This window comes from Quercus lobata, chromosome 6 (assembly GCF_001633185.2).
Source record: "Quercus lobata isolate SW786 chromosome 6, ValleyOak3.0 Primary Assembly, whole genome shotgun sequence".
Taxonomy (NCBI): Eukaryota; Viridiplantae; Streptophyta; class Magnoliopsida; order Fagales; family Fagaceae; genus Quercus; species Quercus lobata.
This window is the reverse complement of record NC_044909.1, coordinates 19,272,960-19,295,587: the sequence shown is the minus strand read 5'-3', so window position 1 is coordinate 19,295,587 and position 22,628 is coordinate 19,272,960. Positions and strand designations below refer to the sequence as shown.

The 22,628-nt window shown below is 33.2% G+C and overlaps 3 protein-coding genes across 6 annotated transcripts; all 3 read left to right on the top strand.

Moving 5' to 3' along the window:
- Nucleotides 1-764: 764 nt before the first annotated feature.
- LOC115949942 (probable LRR receptor-like serine/threonine-protein kinase At3g47570) lies at nt 765-7,416 on the top strand. The gene is made up of 3 exons (XM_031067201.1): nt 765-1,248; nt 4,908-6,899; nt 7,061-7,416. The coding sequence occupies exons 1-3, from the start codon at nt 765-767 to the stop codon at nt 7,414-7,416; spliced, it is 2,832 nt and encodes a 943-aa protein (XP_030923061.1).
- A 2,409-nt stretch (nt 7,417-9,825) lies between these two features.
- LOC115949635 (pentatricopeptide repeat-containing protein At1g05600-like) lies at nt 9,826-18,133 on the top strand. Of its 4 annotated transcripts, XR_004083031.1 has the most exons (4): nt 9,826-10,048; nt 12,028-13,568; nt 14,727-15,543; nt 15,629-15,863. XR_004083031.1 is itself a non-coding variant. In XM_031066911.1 (3 exons), the coding sequence occupies exons 2-3, from the start codon at nt 12,099-12,101 to the stop codon at nt 18,039-18,041; spliced, it is 1,563 nt and encodes a 520-aa protein (XP_030922771.1). In that variant the 5' UTR covers nt 9,826-10,042; nt 12,028-12,098; the 3' UTR covers nt 18,042-18,133. The 4 variants fall into 4 exon arrangements, 3 of the variants coding, with proteins under 3 accessions (XP_030922771.1, XP_030922770.1, XP_030922772.1); XM_031066911.1 differs by lacking the exons at nt 14,727-15,543; nt 15,629-15,863 and adding an exon at nt 17,949-18,133 and having other exon boundaries at nt 9,826-10,042; XM_031066910.1 differs by lacking the exons at nt 14,727-15,543; nt 15,629-15,863 and adding an exon at nt 17,949-18,133.
- LOC115949941 (transcription factor MYC1-like) lies at nt 18,053-18,775 on the top strand. Its single transcript, XM_031067200.1, has one exon. The coding sequence runs from the start codon at nt 18,053-18,055 to the stop codon at nt 18,773-18,775; it is 723 nt and encodes a 240-aa protein (XP_030923060.1).
- Nucleotides 18,776-22,628: the final 3,853 nt, after the last annotated feature.

Below are 22,628 nucleotides of genomic sequence, written 5' to 3'. Positions count from 1 at the left end.
TGGATTTTATTTGGTTTTACTAAGTCTATTGCATAAGTAGTCCAGTCAAGAAACCGAATCGGCTAAGGTATTGGTTCACTGGATTACTGATTTAAATGGTTGGGTTAATAACTATTTGAAGTAGTAAAGACGTTATCACAATGTGCAATAATGCATCGACTATCTAATAATTGAACAAACTTAAATATGTTGTCAAATTCATGATCATTATTGCTGAAAAAGTCATGATCAATATTGATTCTATAGATCCTTTTTTTCCTTCATTGATCCCACCAAACAGTACATGCATGCATGATGACTGATCCTAATCTCTATTGAAAATTTTTACTTAACCACAAGAGAAAAATAACAGAGGTCTGGAAATGAATAGAAGAAACCGATGTGGGCCATGAACTATGTTACTTATAACTTGCATCTCAAATTTTAAAATAAATAATTTGCTCATATATTCCCCCAAACGACGAAAGCCACAACAAACGGTTTTCTTTTTCCCTATCCTTTTCTTATAGAGACCGTGACTACAAAAAATAAAATTAAAATTAAAATAAAAAGTGAATGTTGATTTAGTCATCCTCTTCTCTTTCTTCGTAATTCAACAACAGTGGATATCTCCATGTATAAAATCATCATCCAGCCACACTTGTTTGATACTATACAATAGTTGGCCTCACATATCAACCGACAGATAGAAACTCATGGAGATTTCTTCCATTTTCGTCTTTTTTGTGTTGTTGTTGGTACACTGTTTAATGGCTAGCACAGCTATGGCAGTAAGGACCAACATCACCACAGACCAATCAGCTCTCCTTGCTCTCAAAGACCATATCACTGATGACCCTTACAAAACCTTGGCAAGCAATTGGTCTTCCTCTACCTTTGTTTGCAACTGGATTGGGATCACTTGTGGTGCCAAACACCATAGAGTCACTGCCTTGAATCTTTCTCACATGGGTCTTTTAGGAACCATTGCTCCACAAGTGGGAAAACTAACATTCTTGTCTCATTTATCCTTCAGAAACAACAATTTTCATGGTTCTCTGCCCAACGAGTTAGCTTCCTTGCGTCGGTTGGAAGTTGTCAGCTTTGGATTGAACAACTTTTCTGGAATGTTACCATCATGGCTTGGGTTCTTACCTAAACTTCAAGTGTTGTATGCTTATACGAACAGTTTTGAAGGTAATATTCCAGAATCTCTAGGCAACATATCGTCACTGAAAGTACTTCATCTCAGCGACAACAATCTTTCAGGTTAGATGCCCTCCACTATCTACAACTTTTTATCTTAAACTATTTTATGGTACCCAACATCTTGTCCTCTTTCCTTTATCTCGAGAAAGAATCTTTTGCATAAATTATTGGGTAACAAGTAATGCGCACATATTATTGAACACAAAATACACATTTTTTGCAAATACACTTTATTCAAAATATTTTATCATTTCTTATACCCTATACGGCTATACCTTGCATAATTTAATCACGTAGTACGTACTCCTCATCTTACTCGGAAAAGAGAAAAGTAAAGAGCGGAAAATGCACATATATATATATTTTTTTGGTGACCAGCCTCCCAAATAAATCACAATATGTAATATATCAACAACCTCCCTACCCTATCCTTCTTTAATCGTTTAGTTCTTTAAGCATCAACTTTTTGCTGGCCTTATCCTAATAAAGTGGAGAGTGCGTAGTATTTTTCACAATATATTTCGTGTAATCTACAATACTGTAGAGGTACAATAATGATGTATTCCTTGTTCTCATATAATGATGTAAGTTATAATTTTTTATTCATGTTTGGTTTTAATATATTTTTCAAACTTAGTATTAAGTTACAAGTATTAAAAATATGATTATATACTCGAAAATTTTAATATATTATATGCATGCCTTGGTTTTTTAAGACATTTAATATTGATTTTTGTTTGAATTAACTTAAAATATCAATATTTTTTTTATATATATTTTAGATTTCATTTCCAACTATTAAAAGGTGAGCTAATTGAAAATTTCATTAAAAAATATATAGCATTTTAAAAAAACAACAACATATAAATTTTGCCAACTAGGTTAGGAGATATATATATATATATATATATATAGGCAAAGTTAAGAAAAACTTAAATTAGAATTTAAAATTATATTATAAATTTGCACCATGTGTTTAAATTTATGTGGGGACCATACAATAATTATCCACTTAAGTTTGTGCCATGTGTCCACTTAAGTTTTTTAATTTTTGTGTCAAGTGAGTTAATAAGTACAAAATACTAAGAATCTAATATTAATGAACTATAAAATAAAATAAACCAATCATATATATTCAATAAAAATTATCACATAACAAAGATCACCATACATTCTATTTTATCAAAAATTAGAAAAAAATATTCATAAATAGTATTAAATTCAGGTAAGATTTTAATATGTGACTAATTGCGTTTACTTAAAAAAAATAATTTAACTAATTATTTATATTTTTATGACAAAATTGTGTTTAATTTTAAATGTATCCATATGTATGCATGTGTTAAATAATAAGGGTATAAGTGTATTTTATCATTTTTTTTTTTTTGAGGGACTATCGTATTAGTTATCCAAGAAATTGAAATTCACAACATGAGTACAAGTCATTTGAACAATCAAAGTTCAAAGAAAATTCACTCCATACGTGACATAGCTACAAATTAATCAATGATTCATGGGGTTCATTTGGCGTCTCCTCACATCCCAATGGTGATGTGCTGGACCCAACTTAATGTAAAAAAGTAACGTTAGTTCGAATTGTGAGAAGTGTTACGTCCATAATATTTTCATAACAAATCATGAATGATAAGTTATTATTGATTTTAATTTTATTCTATCAGAATTACTTTTTTATCCACTATTAACAATCTGCCACTTAGGATTTATTATGAAAATATTGTAAACATAACATTTTTTTGAATTATTTGAGAATTCTAAGTTTAAAGTTTCCCAAGCTTTTCCAAGTAATACAGATATCTTCCTTAATTATGAAGCCCGGAAAGATATAAGCTGTAAAATTGATTGTTTTAATTTCCAAATAAAAAGTTCATACTCTATCACTAGTTAAGTTAAGCCTAATCACGACTTTTGAGCGGAGTTGTGTGCATTTATGTTAGAACTATTTTCTCTCTTCCTTATGTGTATGTGTGTGTGTTTGTTTCTCAAAAAAAAAAAAAAAAAAAAAAAAAAAAAAAAAAAAAAAGAGGTTAAGTTAAGCCTACCAGCTCATTGATCACTTGTATACCTTCTGAAATTTTGCAGGAGTAATACCAAAAAGTTTGGGAAACTGTACTTCCCTCGAGATAATTCACTTGGATGACAACAATTTTATAGGTATGACTACTTCAATTTAAATACTATACTTCCCTTTCTGCTCCAAGAGTATTTGAAATTTTAAAAAATTAGGCCCATCAATTGCAATTATTATTATTATTATTATTTTGAGAATCTAGACCTAGAGGCCAAGTATTATTGATCAAAAATTGAAAAAGATTTAGTGTATCATTTGTTTCTTTTTTTCTTTTTTTTGCTCGAAAAATTATTTTGTGTTTATGGTGTATTATATGTCTCCTCTCACATAAAAGTAAGTCTCACTATAAGTTAAGTACACATGAGATTCACTTTTATGTGAGAAAAATATATAATATACTAGGTTATTCAGAATAATTTCTCATCCAACCAAAGTGGTGAATATTGTGTACACATGGTGCAGTGTGTTTATAAAGACCACATTAATTAGCATACTCAATTCATATTACAAGTCTTAGTGTCTTACCAAAAAATTGTTACAAATTGATATGTTTGTTTATGGTGATTCTAGTAGACAAACATACCAGTGGAGATTCTGGAGAATCAATTTTACACAATGAATGGAATAAAGGCTAACAAGACTAATTAAATTGATTTGCATCATTATATATTACTAGCTTGTAACCCCAGACATATGCATAGATACACTTAAAGATATACAATAAGATACATAATATAATTCTTATATATATATATATATATATATATAATATTTAAATACTATTAATAGTCATTTTTATATTTTGTTAAATCTTTTAAATTTTGTAAGGATATTATTAGGTATAAAATGTAAATTGTCCATATTATTATTTTTAATTATTATGAAAAACATTTTTTTTTACAATTAATTTATTCTAGACTCTTTGGTTTTTGTACTTAATAATTCACTTGAAAGAATATTTATTATGTGGTCCCACATTTGATTCTAAAATTAAAAAATAAAACTCTTTAAAAGTAAACAGTTTAGGACACATGGTGTAAAATTGGAACTCTAATTTGGAATTCTAATTTGAGTTTCTCTTAGTTTCACCTATTATTATATATATAGATATATAGATAAGTCATGCACAAATTACTATTATAGAGCAAGTAGAATAAACAAAAAGTACTCTCCTTAAAGAAAAGATTTAAAGGGGTAGGTTTTCCACCTTGGCTAAAAAAATTGAATCTTCTTTCATTATCTACATAGAGTGATTTTGATGAGTACTATTTTTTGATTTGCTTATTTGATTATTATTGTTATTTGTATACGTGTGTCTGTGCGAGATTCACCAAAAAGCAATTGTTTTTTTTTTTACCTTGTCAAATGCACTTAATTTTTTTTTTTTTTCATTTAGTTAGGAGAGGAAAATTTGAATCATAGATATCTTCATTGAAAATTTCAAGAGTTGTTAACCCATTGAACTATAAGGCTCTTGGCTCAAATGCACTTAGTACATAGGATGGTTGTGGCCTTTTATATGATAGTTGCCATCAATTTTTCTAAATACATAGGATGTATATTCCAAAGAGAAAAAAAATTATATTTTGTGGATAATGAGGTTTGAATTTGTTTTGAGTTATTGTGGCAGGTGAAATACCACTTGAGATTGGCGCACTTCAAAATCTGACACAAGCAACTTTAGCTAATAACAGCTTAGTTGATCACATCCCAGATGCAATCTTCAATAGCTCAAAGATTGAAGTCATTAGTTTATACATGAACCAGCTCTCAGGCCATCTTCCACCAAGTATTGGCAATTGGCTTCCAAATCTTAAGGTGCTATACCTATGGGGCAATGAACTAGAGGGAATAATCCCCAGTTCTATCTCAAATGCTTCTACGCTCGTTGAACTTGAGTTGGGTGCAAACAATTTCTCTGGCTCTATTCCTAATACTTTAGGAAATTTAAGGCATCTGGAGAGACTTAACTTAGTCAACAATTATTTGACTAGCAACTCTTCAAATCTAGAATTGAGTTTTCTTTCATCGTTGACAAACTGCGTAAATTTGACAAGTATAGTGGTAGCGGAAAACCCACTGAATGGAACCCTTCCAATTTCCATAGGAAATTTCTCTACTTCTTTGGAAGAATTTGTAGCATTTAATTGCAACATTAAGGGCATAATTCCAAGAGAGATTGGTAATTTAAGCAACTTGATGACCTTAGACCTAAAAAACAATGAATTGGTTGGACCAATTCCATTTACAGTTGGAGGAATGAGAAACCTCCAAGGTTTGTATCTTCAACACAATAGATTGCAAAGATCTATACCAAATGGTATTTGTCAGTTGAGGAACCTGGATGAATTATTTTTAAACCATAATAAGCTCTTTGGACCAATACCAACATGTTGGGGAAGTCTTTCTAAACTTCAAAAGTTGTACTTGAATTCCAACAAGCTGACTTCCATACCCCCATCCTTTTGGAGTCTTACAGACATACTGCAAATAAACTTGTCCTCTAATTCTTTAAGTGGCTATCTGCCATTAGATGTTGGGAAATTGGAGCATGTAACACAAATGGACCTATCATGGAATAAACTATCAGGTGACATCCATGCTATTAGAGGCCTATGTTCTTTGGTAAGCCTATCCTTAGCTCATAACAAATTCCGGGGTCCTATTCCTCAATCATTTGGTATGTTGATAAGCATGGAACACTTGGATCTCTCTGATAACAACTTCTCAGCAGAAATTCCCAAGTCTCTAATGAAACTCAAATGCCTTAAATATTTCAATGTGTCTTTCAATAGATTGCAAGGTGAAATTCCATTTGGGGGTGCTATTGCTCAATTCTCAGCCTCATCATTCATGGGAAATCAAGCATTATGTGGTCCACCTCAACTTAAAGTTCCACCCTGTGAAACAAGTAATGCTGGACAATCAACCACTGCAGTTATATTAAGGTATATATTACCGGCAATGATTGCAACAATACTGGCATTATTCCTCATATTTGCTCTGCTGAGATGCCAAAAGAGAGACGCAAAACATAATGGTCAAGGAGATTTGTTAACTTTAGCAACATGGAGAAGAATAACATATCTAGAACTTGAACAAGCAACAGGTGGATTTAGCGAAAGTAACTTAGTTGGGAAAGGGAGTTTTGGCTCGGTGTACAGAGGGATGCTTTCAGATGGTACTAGTATTGCCGTAAAGGTTTTTAATTTGAATATAGAAGGAGGGTTCAAGAGTTTTAAAGCTGAATGTGATGTATTGTGCAGTATTCACCATCGTAATCTTGTGAAAATCATCAGTAGTTGTAGTAGGATTGATTTTAAAGCCTTGGTACTAGAGTACATGCCCAAAGGGAGTCTTAAGAAGTGGTTGTACTCTCATAACCACTTCTTGGATATGATAGAAAGATTGAACACGATGATAGATGTTGCATCATCATTGGAGTATCTCCATCATGGTTGTCCTTTACCTGTTGTTCATTGTGATTTGAAGCCCAGCAATATTCTCCTAAACAAAGATATGGTTGCACATGTGAGTGACTTTGGCATTTCAAAATTCTTAGGCAATGAAGAATCTATAACACAAACCATGACATTGGCCACTATTGGTTACATGGCACCAGGTAATGTTTCTAGTTTACAACTCAATTTTATGTTTACAAAGACACACACACAAACGCAAAGTTGTCTTAGAAAAGTATTGAGCAATTTTTTATTATTATTATTTATTATCAAGGAAAGATATTGAATACTTTCTAACAATAAATTTCAATCAAACTTGTAGAGTATGGATCACAAGGGACCATTTCCACACGTGGCGATGTGTATAGTTATGACATTTTGTTGATGGAAACATTCACAAGAAAGAGTCCCACAGATGAAATGTTTACAGAAGAAATGAGCCTAAAAGATTGGGTAAAACAGTCAATACCCCTTTCAGTAATTGAAGTTATAGATGCTAATTTGTTGAAGAGAGGTGAAGAGAATTTTAATGCTAAGCTAGATTGTATGTTGTCTGTTATGCAATTGGCTATGGATTGTTCAACAGAGATACCTGAAGAGAGGTCAAACATGAAAAATGTTGTAACGATACTCAAGAACATCACATTGAAGTTTCTAAAGGATGTTGGAGAAGATTGAGAATATAAAATTTGTTTGTAGTTTTTCTTGACTAATTATATTTTGTAGATTATGCTACTCCCCTAGATTAATACTAAAGGATGTAATTTACCTAAGTATGTTTAACTATATATATTGGAGGCAATAATTTACCTAATAATGGTAATAGACAATGCAATGATTAGTAATTCACAGTTAGCAACCAATTAAGATAAACATATATAAGAATATTATTAAACATCATCAATAAATTATGAAATATCTATTTTCACCTTGTTTAAAAAATCCTGCAAATTCATAAATATCGTCAGAAATGAAATCCATCAATTCAGTGTTTTTCTTCACAATTTAGAAGTCTTTCTTCTAATTTTGGTAATGCTATATGATTCAAAATTTTCATTATTATTTTGTGCTTTCCTTGACGAGTGGCCTTTGTTTCTTCTAAGATTAGAGTTACCGTTATTTTGATTTTCATTAGCCTAATTTTTTTTATTCTTCCTTTTAGGCATTGTCGCATTGATATCTATCATTTTTTTTTTTTTTTAAAAAAAAAATCTTTTGAATGCTATCATTTGAAGTATTGAAATTTACCTTAGATCCAACAGTGCCAATAAAATCAGAAGAATCGTCTTGAATTCGTTTTTGTACTCTTCCTCCACTCTTAGGTAGGTGATAACAGTTTCCATGGGAAGTCCTTTTCTTTTATTGTGTTTCAAGTTCTTCCCAAGTTCCTTCCATGAGTAAGGTTGCTTATCAATGGTAGCTGGGACTTCCATCTTCTTATCTACTTGAATATAAGAATATTAATCGTAGCTTATCAATACTTGAATAGCTTATTAATGATCTTTGAAGGTCATAAGCTCGGTTCAACACAAATTTGTTTACCATTATTTTAAGTCTAAAATAGAGGCTACAAGCCTACAAGCGTAACTCTCTGATTCGATCAATTCAATCTCATATATTTGTTGAAGTGGCTCCCATCTTGTGTTTGAGAGAGCTATTAGATTTTGTTCTCCTCAATACCAAGCCTTGTGCTCACTATACTTATTGTCAACTTTGGATTGAAAATAAATACATTTGCATAAATGGTAATGTACAATATTCTATATTACTCTTTTTTTTTTAAAGAGAAATATTGCATACTTCATGCAAATATGTAAAATATTACACATATATATTTAGTTTATAATGTAAAAGTACATAAAAATGAATATAAAAAAACATAATTCTCCTTTTAAACTGTCTAAAAATAAATCATATCGATCATGAAACACATTCCCTATAAAATAAAATATATATATTAACACTTAAAATAATTATGATAGTCTCTCTCCTATAGCTGGCCTACACCTTAAATAATTCAATCACTACTCATTATTAATGTCTCTCTCCTATACCCTACACCTTAAATAATTCAGTCACTGCTTATTATGATTGTCTCTCTCCTACCTATACCCTACGCCTTCAATAATGAAGCCACTACTCACTAGTGCAATACCCACCCCTTCTCTCTCCCCATGCTGTCCACGGACAAGAGAAAAGTAAGGGTGGAAAAAGAAATATCATCCTTCGAGTGTGCTTGTTTTGCAACAATTTTTTCTTTTAAATTTTTAGCTTTAAAAAAAAAAAAAAATCTATAGTTGGAATTGGGGTATTTAAATTTACATGGTCAGTTAAAAATACTAAAAAATATTAGTTATACTATATGGCTCTAGCTAATAACTTTTTAGCTTTAAACTATAATTAACCAATTTTAAGAAAGTATGAAAATAAAATTTCATTTTATTTTATTTTATTTAAACGCACCTTAAATTTCAACTCATGCACACAATAGTATAATTTATATGGATAAACAATCGCTACATCTGTAACAATAATAACTTGATTTGTCTTTTCTCTTTTTCTTACTGTTTATATATATATATATATACGCTTTTTTTATGGGTTTTATTTGTTTTTTGTGGTATAAAAAAAAAATATAAACTAACCGTATTCCATATTTAAGTACTTACGATCTGTAATTTTTTTATTTCTTTATGTTCTTATTTTAGAGGACTTCAAAATTTGAATTTAAAAAAAAGAAAAAAAAAAAAAGAGTTTTGGCCTTTGTTGGGGTCCAAAGAGGGAGGAAAAGGGAGATTCCAAATAATAACTTCGTTTTATAATTTCTAGTTCCTTTTTCTTCTTCTTTTTTTTTTTTTCTTTTTTTTTTTTTTAAGGATTGTTGTAGTACCGCTGGAGGTTTTAGAAAAGTTCCTCTTAAATAAATTGATAGAAACTAAAGATTTACTCTATAGAATTTATTCTAATTTCCTTAAATTTTTTATAAAACAAGCATATGTAGTTTGTTATTGCATTTGATTTAAAAGAAAGTAAAGAGAAGATAATGTAATGAGAAGAAACAAGAATATAGTAGTACAAATTGTACAATACGAGTCGTACGACGCGGTTGAGAATTCCACTAAAGCAGGCCCACTGAACTGAACTGGCCGTTTCACCAAAACCATCTGCAACGACACCGTTTCACCAAAACTCAAAACGCTTTCCCAAATCACAAATCACAAAACTCAGACCTGCCGACGCTCGCCGTCGATGGCGCCAGTTCGGCCAGACCAGGTCCAAGGTGATGGCGACGGCGCCGGCGCCGGCGCCGGTGAGTTTCTTTTCTCTTTCTCTCCAGCTGGTCTCTCTCTTTTGCTTTTTCTTAATTGCCATTGCTGGATTTGTTGGGGGGGTTTTTGTTGCTGGATTTTTTTTGTTTTCATTCCTTTATAGTGAAAAATTGAAAAAAGGGTTTCTCTTTGTAAGTCAAAATTCCTTTTATGTCGTCCACATTTCGTTTTTCTTGTCTGTGTAAAAACATCAGTCTTATCTGCCAGATGTTTGACAGAATGCCTCGGAGAGTTGTGTTTGTTACATGTTTTGCTATGTTGAGTTTATGTTAAATGTCTGGTCCAACATGGGTTTAACTTTATATGTGTAACCTTTGACAAATTTGTTAGAAAGCTCGTGTTTTGATATGTAAAAATCATTATAATGGAGAACAATGCAGAGAATGCAGTGAGCCATGCATGTCGAATAGGGAAAAAATATTTTGGGTTTTGGACCATATGGGACATGAGGGAGAGCAATGCAGAGAATATAAAATAGAATCCTCTGGATGTTGTACTTGTTGATGTTGTTGTATTTGGGGTTTGGATTCAGAGAAAGAGGAAAGGGTATTAAAGGAGGATGTGAGGGTAGTAGTGAGAGGGGAGGGTTGTGGAGAGTGAGGCTCAGATTTGGGGAAGAAATAGTGCGAAACTTGGAAAACTTTGTTTGTTTATGCAATTATTTATTTATTTATTTATTGTTTTGGTTGAATCAGATGAGGTATTATTATTAAGCTCAATACAACAAAATACAGTGTAGATATTATTGCTGCCAACTTCACTCTACACAAAGAGGATCTGAAGTATTTCCTCTGTAAGTTATCAATACCCCACTTGAAATCTTCCTGCCATGAACTCGCTATGAGTGAAAGAGCACACAATGAACAAATGATCATGACTCTCATATCCCCATTCAAGAAGCCTATTAGGCAATCTTTCCTGAATGGAAAGCCAACTGATGAAAGACAGAAAGAGTGGTGGTGTTGAATTACATTACCCTCATGATCGTTCCATGTTCTGTTTAGGGCTTCGAAATGAATATTTTATTGCTGTAGGGGCTGACTGGTTTGTGAAAACAGCTGTGTTTCCAGTGGGGTAATGGTGGTCCAGTTGCGGTATTCATTCTGTTTTACTGAACTCAATTATAAAGGGTTTTTATCTATCTATCTATCAAAAAAAAAAAAAATTATAAAGGGTTGATAAAACTGAAGCATAAATTAAGCTGATATTCGTTATTGCTTCTGTCTTTTATATGTATATACACCAAATATTTTGCTCATTGAAATTAATGGACCTTTGGTACCAGTTCTGGTTTCTACCTTAACTAGTTTGTACATTCAAATATAATGATTTGGTAATGTCATGGAAGATATTTTCATTTGAGGTTGATTAAGAATTTTATTATTCACTAACCACCTCCATTAAGGATTACAAGCTAGTTGCATATATTATTGCTACATGCATTCCATATTTTATATTTTCTCAATTTTTTACATATCTTTTCAATGTTTCATATTGGTTTGGCTCGCATTTGACATTTTATGTTATATTTTATATGAATTTTAGCTAATAGTCATAGGTTTGCACTTCATGAGATTGATGAAATGCTTATGCAAATGTACTTCAATATTGCTTGTACTTACAAGATCTCTTTCTGACTTTGACATATTTGTTGGAGTTCAGGTACCCTTACTAGAGTCACCGTGTTATTTCATTTTGTCCCAAACATAAATATACAAAGGCTCTGCATGTTAATGGTTCTATATTATGCCAAAGAAAGAGCTGGCCTAGATAAAAATTCAATATAAGTGAACTCATGCAAGCAATTATTATTATTTGTTTACACAAAGAATGCAATCATAAGCTTATGCACAATGAGTGGCCAACATTCACTTTTGAGTTTTGGATTTCTTATATATCATGTGTTCATGCAGATTAACAAATTTGCTATTCAGTGCTGACTTATATGCTTATCTTTCAGGACTCATTGTTTCAATGATGTAACAGTTGTTGGAGGTATGATTGAGTAGATTTAGCAAATGTTGAAGCACCATGATTGTGACATGGCCAAGACTTTTGACACCGACTCACCTTTCTCAAATTATGCGGAACCAGAAAAACCCATTAACAGCGCTCCAAATCTTCAAGGAAGCCAAATACAAGTTCCCCAATTACGGTCATAATGGTCCAGTCTATGCCACCATTATTGGCATCCTAGGAAATGCAGGCTGGATTTGTGAGATGAAAGAGGTGATTGACTGGATGAAAGAAGACTCGTGTGAATGCAAAGATTCAGTCTTTGTTAATGCAATCAAAACCTATGCGAGAGCTGGATTGCTAGATGAAGCTGTCTCTCTTTTTAAAAGCATTCCTCAGTTCAACTGCGTGAATAGGACAGAATCTTTCAACACCCTGTTGCAGATATTGGTCAATGAATCTAAGCTTATAGCCGCTCATCGTTTGTTCTTAGAAAGCTCATATGGGTGGGAAGTGAAGTCTCGGATTCGTTCCTTGAACTTGCTCATGGATGCTCTGTGCCAGAGGGGTTGTTCTGTTCTTGCATTGCAAGTCTTCTTAGAGATGAATTATCAAGGTTGCTATCCAAATAAGGAAAGCTATCGGATTCTAATGAAAGGGTTGTGTGAAGATAGGAGGTTGAATGAGGCCACCCATTTGTTGTATTCAATGTTTTGGAGGATCTCTCAGAAGGGTAGTGGTGAGGATGTTGTAGTCTATAGAACCTTGTTATATACTTTATGTGATAATCGGCAAGTTGAAAAGACTGTGGAAATTCTTGGTAAGATTTTAAGGAAGGGGCTGAAGGCTCGTAAGCAATGTTTCCACCATCTTGACCTTGGTCAGTGTAGTACTGGTGAAGATATAGAAGGCACCAAGCGTTTGATTAATGAAGCTTTGATCAGAGGTGGGATTCCCAGTTTGGTTAGTTATAGTGCTATGGCTATTGATCTTTACAATGAAGGTAAGATTAGTGAGGCTAACAAAGTTCTCATTCAAATGCAAGAAACAGGATTTCGGCCAACAAACTTGATTTATGAATCAAAGTTAGCAGCATTGTGTAGGGGAGGGAATGTTGATGCAGCAGTGAAGGTAATTGAAGAGGAAATGGAGGGAAATTGTGTACCAAATGTTAGGGCATATAATATTGTGCTGAAAGGATTGTGTAATGAGAGGAAATCGGTCCTTGCTGTTGAGTATTTGAAGAAAATGGCTAAGAAGTTGGGTTGCAATGCAGACAAGGAAACTTACAGCATTTTAATTGATGGGTTATGTTGTGAAAGTAGATATCTTGAAGCAAGTGAAGTGTTGCAGGAGATGTTAATCAAATCATATTGGCCTTGTGTTGATACTTATAATATACTTATCAGGGGTCTTTGCTCTGTGGGTAGGCAGTACGAAGCTATTTTGTGGTTGGAGGAAATGATTAGCCAAGGAATGAAGCCAGAACTTTCTGTATGGAACTTGTTGGTAGCATCTGTATGTTCCAACTTGACCGACATTGAGGTGTGCTCTCAGACATTTAATTAGATTATTAGATTCTGGTTGTTCATTGTGTCTGGAGGTGTGCTCTCAGATAATGGTGTAACTATTTTTTAGTCATATTTTTCTTTCTCAATTGCATAGTGTCTGAACATAATGAGGAAGATTGTCAGTTGAGACATACACAGTCAGAAAATTTCATTTTTCATGATTTTAAAAAAAAAAATTATTTATTTATTTTTACACTGATAACTACTTTAGGCATCAACTATTCTCAAATGAAGCATATGGCCTTATACAAGGAACAGCCGAGTAAGATATTCTAAGGAAGTGTCTCGCTGGATCTTAGGCATATTTTAGATAAATTTGATAGTGAAAAGTCTAAAAGAATGTTGTTTTATTAAAATTTGCACTAGTCTTCAAACTCTCTTTGAATAATTCGGATTCATCCAATGCTAATGGTCTTAGGATTTGATCTTTCCTTTGCATCGCAAAAATAATAATATTAATACTAAGAGTTGGCCCCTCCAAATGAAACTGACTGGCCCTCATGAGTCATTGTTTCATTCAAATTTGTTTAACAATTTTGACCCTTTGTTAGTCTTTCTCCATCTCTCCTCCCCCAAAACATCATCACACAACCCGACTTTTATAAGTTTCTATTGGGCTGTAGCTTCCTATATCTAGAAGCTTCACCTTTTCAATTTGCATTTTCCAATTTTCTTCTTTGCAGCCACCTACCTTATCACTTAGTGTCAGTGAAAGTTCTTATAGTCTCACACTAACTCTCTTTAATCTCTCTACTCCATTTCTTCTTCTCCTTTTTCATTTCTATTTTACCTTAATTTCTATTCATTTCTATCTAACTTGAATATCTATTGATTTATGGTTGATGATTTCTTTTTCTTCCTTTTATATATTAATCCAATTGATAGTCAATATTCATTATTTGTATCTAGTGTTTCATACTAATTAACATACTCAAACAACCGTATTTAGGTAAGATTAGGTATGACAAACACATCTAGTGCTAGATTAGATGCATAAATCTTCATAGTCCAATATATGGTACCACTAATCTTATTTGAAAAATCTCATGCACATCCCAAAACTAACAAATTTGTCTTTGTGCTTGACATTTGGAGAAGCAAATGTTGAAATTGATGTTTAAAAATTCATTAGTGCAGTAATGAATGGGTCACACACACGCACATATATAATGTAGTACCAGACAGCGACTTGACTATTGGAAAATGAAAAGAGTGAAGAGATTAGAAATGGAAGGATTAGAAAGTGGAATTCCTACTACTCTGTCGTGTGTACTGGACAGAGACATGTCGGCTAGGGTAATGGATTCCATATAAATAGTCAAAAAATAAAAAGGAAGATTAGTCCAAATTGGGAAGGATCTACGGAGCTTCTTTTTTGTGTTGAGTTCTTGACAATGTCTGCAGTGTTCAAGCTTATAATGGTGATGGTTTGGAGGATGACTGTTAGATATATTATGGTACAAGTGGTCCAAATTAATTGTAGGCCTATTTACTTGTATGTAGAATAAGCAATTTAACTTTATATATTGAGTTCATTGTAACAAAAGTGCTTGATAAATAGATGTAGCCGTTATGAGCTTTCATACTATAGGCTGTTAGGCTAAACCATGATAACCTGTGTGCTTGTGTATTCTCTATCTATGCTCTATCTTTAATGCTTTCACGCAGCATTCAATTATCACATACAAGCACACAACAACTTTAACATCGGTGGCACTCTCAAGGAGAAGGCGAAGCTGCAACGGAATTTCATAGGGATTCAAAAGAAGAGGCTAGAAAGTTTCCTGTGGATTCTTTCTGCCTCGCATGAAGACTTTTGTTCATTTTCGTTGCATCTAAGATTTGGAATTACTGTACTAATCGAAGACTTTCGAGCGCACTTATCCCAACCAAATACCAACTGCAGCCAAGATTGGTCTAAAAGCTCCTGTTGTAGCTGGGGATTGAAAGTAAGTCTTAGTCAAATGAGACAATTGGAATTCATCCGTCATTTGATTTCATAATTTTTAATTAGTTATGTCTATTTTATGATAGGGATATAACAAGAAGTATGACAACTTTAAGGAGTTTCTGAATCTTGCAATCTCTTTAAAGCATCCTTCTTTCTATCAAACTGGAACATTGCTCCTTCCATGGAATCAAACGTTAGAAATCCTCCACCTTTGAGTTCCTCAATGGAATCAAAAATGACCAATTCCACCAAATCTGAGCCAAGTAGCCCAATTAGAAAAGACAAATTTCGACAATTTACACGCTCTATATCCTCATTCTTACCATCAAAAAAGTCTCGTTCTGGCAGTTCAGCATCTAAGAAAACGCTTTCACTATTCTCTACTTCCATACCATCAATCTTCCCACCAAACAAGTCTCCGACTAGTGGTTCGTCAGCTACTAAGACGCGGCGATTCTCTCTTTCCATGTGGTCAATCTTCCGACCATCTAAGTCTGAATATGGGAGTTCAAAATCTAATGAAACACTTTCTCAAGTCTCTTATTCCATACAATCAATTTTCCCACCAAACAAGTCTGAAACAAACAGTTCATTCAGCGGTCATAAAAATTCTTATTCTCGTTCAATACAATCTTATTTCCCTGCATATAAATCGAGTTCTGAAATAAGTTCTACCAAGTCAAAGTCTCTCACAAGTAAGGAATCTTCTTTTTCATATAAAGTCTCACCCCCTACTGCCACCAACACAAGACCTCCAACGCCACCGCTTCCCCCACTTTCTAAAGACTCATATTCCATTTTTTCAATCTTCCCACCAGAAAGGTCGGTAGCAAATTCTCTAGACACTGATGGAGCAAATTCTTATTCACAATCTCATTTCCATATATACAATTCAAATCCCCAAACATGGACAGGGACGTCATACTCTCAGACAAGTGAGAAGTCTTCTTTTTCATACGAAATCCCACCCATCACCACCATTACTGCTGCTGCCACCATCAACATATCACCTCCAAGGCCACCAGTTACACCCCTAGCACATCTTCCTCCTCCTCCTCCTCCTCCTCTTCTACAATTCTCTTATTCTAATTCAATAAAATCTTCTGTCCGTGTAAATATATCGAATTCTCAGACAAGTGAAGAGTCTTTTTCATGTGATCTCACAGCTGCTACCACCTCCGAGACAAGTGATGAGTCTTTCTCATATGATTCAACAGCTACTACCACCACCACTGGCACACCATCTTCAATGTCACCACCAAAATTATTTTATTCACCACTGTCAATTTTCTCACCAAACTTGTCTGTAGCAAATAGTTTGTATACCATTCATGGAAATTTCCCTTCAAATGTATTGAATCCTCATATAAGGTCCAGGAAGTCAAATATTTGGAGAAGCAAGAAAGACTCTTCTTTCTCATTTGAATACTCAGCCTCCACACTACCACCACCACCACCACCATCACCACCAATGGATTGGTATATTTCGGTCCCATGTCCTGAGAGTTGTGCTTCTGCTTCAACCCATGATCAGTCTTCAACCAAGAGAAATAAACAAGGAAAACAGAATTTATCCGTATGCCTACTTTGGTCCAAAAAGCGCTAGATTCTACTACTAAGTCAATGGGTGAGTCTTCTTCTGCACAATCACCTCAATTTAATTCTTAATTTCTCCTAAAGCAATGCCACACAATATTTTTCACAATTATTGAGTTAATACATTATTGATCTTACAATAAGAAGCACAATCACTTCAAAATTCTCAACATGTTCATGTTCGGTAAGTGTGTCTGTGCTACACATGCTGTAAAAACTTCTACATGTGTGTTCTCATTATGTTAAGAGAATATATATATATTTTTTATTAAAAAAAGGGAAATGCTAGGGCACTCGTTAAAAATTCAGTTAAAGAAAGTTTTTATGGGAAAAGAAAAAAAAAAACAATTAATGTTTTATCAGTTTTTTTTTTCATTTCCCATAAAAATGATATCAAAATTTTCCTAAAATAAATTCTTAACGAGTGCCGTTAGCATGACCCTTAAAAAAAACTTCTTTAATTTCAGATATATTTCTTAAGATTTTGATCATTGTAATTTATTATCAAAACTTATTTATAAACATAAAATATTCCTATAAATAAATAAAATTATAGGATAGAAGTGTCAAGTCCTATTCTTGATCTTGTTTTCATGGTGTTCGTGCTTTCATAGTTCTTACATAGCCTACCGTCAATGTTATTTTATTATTTATCGTTATTATGGTAGTTGTGAAATATGTTGGAAGTTGGAACGCTAGACTTATTGATTTACAATTAATTGAAAGTTGAATCTAGAGATTAATAAATTTTCTAACTCCATCAATTGAACGTCAACCTAAGATGATTATTTTCTGTTCAACCGGTAGATGACAATAATTTTCAACCTGGAGAAAGCTCAGACCTCACAACGCATCCCAACATGGCCCTCATGCAATCCCAGTCGTCTATGGAGCTCTTGAACCAGGAAACCATGCAACACCACCTCCAAACCCTAATTGAGGGGGCTCACGAGAATTGGACCTATGCCATCTTATGGGAGCCATTGTACGACTACTCTGGCTCATTCATTTTGGGTTGGAGCAATGGATACTACAGAGGAAACAACAACTCCAATGGCAAAGCCAAAACGAAAAAAGTAGTGGTGGAACAAGAGCTCAGGAAGAAGGCACTTGGCAAGCTCTATTCTGTGATCTGTGGCGTGTCTGACATGTCCAATGGTGACGACGAGATTGTTTTAGAAGATGATCTCCCTAACATCGAGTGGTTCTTCAATTCGTCAATGTTTTATTCCTCCATCATCAGAGGAGGTGACCTCCCAAGCCATGCCTTCTTCAATTCAAGCCCCATCTGGGTTGTGGGTTCGGACCAACTTGCAGGCTTACCGTGCGGTCGGGCTAGTCAAGGGCAGTCCTTGGGGCTCCAGACCATGGTTTGTATACCTTGGGCAAATGGGGTTGTGGAACTGGGCTCTACCGATGCAATTTTCCATTGTGAGGATCAGATGGATTTGATCAAAAAGGTTAGGGTTCTGTTTAATTCCAACAGCCTGCAAATGAGTTCATTGCCTATTACTGAGCAAGGCAAAAGCGATCATATTCTTCGATCGGTTCTGGCAACGACCAACAACCTTCATGCAAAGGATGTGGACAATATTTCCAACATCATTGCTCGTAGTGGCAAACGTACCTTGTAATTACGGCTTACACTTTTTTTTTTTAATAGACCAATGACTTACATTTGATACACCTTTTTTTTTTTTTGGAGGTATATAATTTTCACTAGCAAGTTCTGCCCTCATAAATATATGGCATAAAGATTTGAGGAAATTATAGTACCCTAAACTATAATCCCTATATACATTTATCACCCCAAACTTTTAAAATATATTATTATCATTGTAAATTATAACTTGTATTTCACTTTGCACCTTATTGTCCATTGGGTTGTTAATCAGGACTAAAACATATGTTATGTGCAATTTACGTAACCTTTGCATATATGGCATCACATAAAAAGACTGTATTGTTTCTCTTCAATTTCTAAATACAAAATCATTTAACAAATTTAACCCTTGTAGTGCCATGTAACCTTTGTTTTAAGGGATTAAAGAGAGACAATTTGGTCTTTTCATATGTTGTCACATATACAAATCAAATCCGTGACATGCTTTTTTGTTCAAATTAACAGTCCAATTGATGATAAGGTATTAAGTGAAACATAGGTTATAGTTTAAAGTGGTAATTATGCATTTTGAAAGTTTAGGGTGGTAATTATAAATGAGAGTATAATTTATGGTGATAAAATATAATTAATTGCCCATAAAGATATTCATTTTCTTCTTCCTAGCTGTAGTTGATGATTGGTAAAGTGCATATATGGCTTAACATGGTAGTTGTGCAAGGATATCCTTTTATATTTAAGCTTGATTGACTACAATAATTGCACGCGCACGCGCACACACACACACACACACACACACACACACACACACACACACACACATATATACAACATTTTTAAAGTACTTTTCATTACAAATTTTAGTGGGCAAAAATGTTATTTCAGTAGTAAGTTCAAATTATAACTATTGGTGAAAATACAATAATAATGGAAATAACACAACGAGAAACTGAATAGTACTTCTAAATATTATTAATTTAAAGAGAAAAATTACACAACATTATTTGGACTGACACAAAAATTTCCATTTTTGATATCTCCACCCTTCACCTTCCCCTTACGCACGTATCTAGCCCAATATTTGATTCAATTCATATTATCCCATCAATCACCACAATTAAAAAGAATAAAATAGTCTCTTTCCTTTTCAATGTGGGATTAAACATTTCCATATTCACTCCCACATCTTTGCATTTATATTGTAATATTTATTCATTTTAATTAATTAATATTAAAATTCTCCACCACTCATTTTAATATTAAATTTTTTTTTTTAGTTAAAGAGAGATTACCAGGCAAAGATAGGTCATTATGCATCATGAAGGTGTGCTTTGCATTGAACTTTCATTTAGTAAAACAACAATCTCAACTCCAAAGTCGTAGTGGTCTCCGACTTGAACTAGAACTGCTTTAGGGGAATTAAGTATCATTGCTTACACATAACAACCTAGGTGTTGACATGAGCTTTTATAGCTAGCACTTTACGGCTGTGTGCTGATCCTAGTTTCATGAGTGTATTTAAGATTAAGTCCAAATCTCATAGGGAGCGGCCCCACCCTCATGCTTACATAGGTAAAATTTTGTCAAGGATATGCTCTTGTAATTCTAACACCCCACTCATACGAGCTACAAATTTCATTAAGAGTTTTTTACTCAACCTCTCCACATCACAGGATTAATGCACTTACATCATAGGGATGAACAATTAAAAAATTATTTACAAAATAAATAATTAAAAAAAAAAATAGTGTATTTCTTACGACCATCGTATAATTTGTTTTTCCCATTGAACCCAATTCTCAGGATCTCTAGTCCTTGGGTTGGGTATCCTCATACATGGCTCATAATTCTATGGACTTTAATCTCATCCCCCTCGATGTATTCCAGACTCTACTTTTTGCCAAGGCCTTGGTAAATGAATCTACAAGATTATCATTAGATTTAATATAATTCACAGTTATGATGCCACTACTCAAATAAGATTGCACTGTACTGTGCTTTCTTCTTATAGGTCTAGATTTACCATTGTAGTAACGGTTTTTAACTCTACCAATTGCAGCAGTGCTATCACAATGAATTAATATAGGTGGAATTGGCTTTTTCCAAAGTGGAATTTCATATAACAAATGTCTAAGCCAATTTGCCTCTTCACTAGCTAAAGCTAATGCTATTAATTTGGCTTCCATTGTTGAATTAGCAATTATTGTTTGCTTTTTAGATTTCCAACAAATAGCACCACTACCTAAGGTAAAAATATAACTAGTGGTAGAGAGAGAATCACCTGACAAAGATTCCAATCGGCATCACTAAAACTTTCAATCATAGCAGGGTACTTTTTATAAAATAAGCCATACCTTTTGGTACCAATTAAATATCTCATGACTTACTCAATAGCTAGCTGATGATCTTTACTAGGCTTGCTAGTAAATTTGCTAAGCACTCCTACTGCATATGCAATGTCAGGTCTAGTATAATTAGTAGTATAAGGCAAACTACCAATGATGCTAGCATAATCCTTTTGATTAAAAATCTCATCATCATTATTCATAGGAAATAAATGAACAATAGAATCAAAAGGAGTGGCTACACTTTTGTGATCATGAAAATTATATTTTCTCAATATTTTCTCAACATAATGTGATTGATCAAGAAATATTCCATCACATGTTTTTGTAATTTTCATGCCCAAAATAAAACTAGCCTCACCAAGATCTTTCATATCAAAATGGCTTTTAAGCGTATTTTTTGTCTCATTTATAAGATGCATACTTGAGCCAAAAATCAACATATCATCCACATAGAAGCTAATAATAACATGTAAATTATTCCATGATTTAGAATAAATACATTTATCGCATTCATTTGATTTATAACCATTCTCAATCATGCAAGAATCAAACTTTCCATGCCACTACTTAGGTGCTTGTTTTAAGCCATATAGGGATTTAGTTAGTTTACATACCTTACTTTCTTGTCCAGGTTCTACAAAGCCTTCAGGTTGACCCATATAAATCTCTTCCTTTAGGACTCCATTTAGAAAAGTAGTTTTTACATCCATTTGATGAATTTTCAAATCAAAAATTGCAGTAATAGTAATTAACAATCTAATAGATGTAATTCTTGTTACTGGAGAAAAAGTATAAAAGAAATCAAGATCAGCTTTTTGTTTAAAGCCTTTTGCAACAAGTTTAGGTTTAAACTTATCTATTGATCCATCCAGTTTCAACTTTTTTCTAAGGACCCATTTACAATCTATAGTCTTACAACCCGGTGGAAGATCTACTAATTTCCAAGTTCTATTAGAAATTAGAGATTCCATCTCCTTTCCACACCTCAAAAGGTGTTGTATGTGACTTCTTATGTGACACCCTATTCAAAACATGACATGCAGTCAAAATAGTTTCACCCCAAAAATGTAAAGGTGCACCAGATTCAATTGACATAGCATTTGTTAACTCAATTAAAGTTTTATTTTTTCTTTCAGCCACACCATTAGAAGCAAGTGAATATGGTGCAGTAGTTTCATTGATAATTTCCAAAGACTGAACAAATTAGTTGAATGCACTTGATTCATACTCACGGCCTCTATCACTTCTTATTCTTTTTTATTTTTCTACCGAATTGATTTTTAACTTTTTTTAAAAAATCTTGAAATTTTTCAAAAGCATCACTTTTTTTTTTTCAACAAACAAATAGTTGTATATTTTGAGAAATCATCAATAAAAGTGATAATATATCTATTTCCTCCACGAGTTAAAATTTCTTCAAATTCACATAAATCGGAGTGAATTAACTCAAGCAATTTGGTATTTCTTGCAACACTTTTATGAGGCATTTTTGTAATCTTAGCTTGATTACAAGTTTCA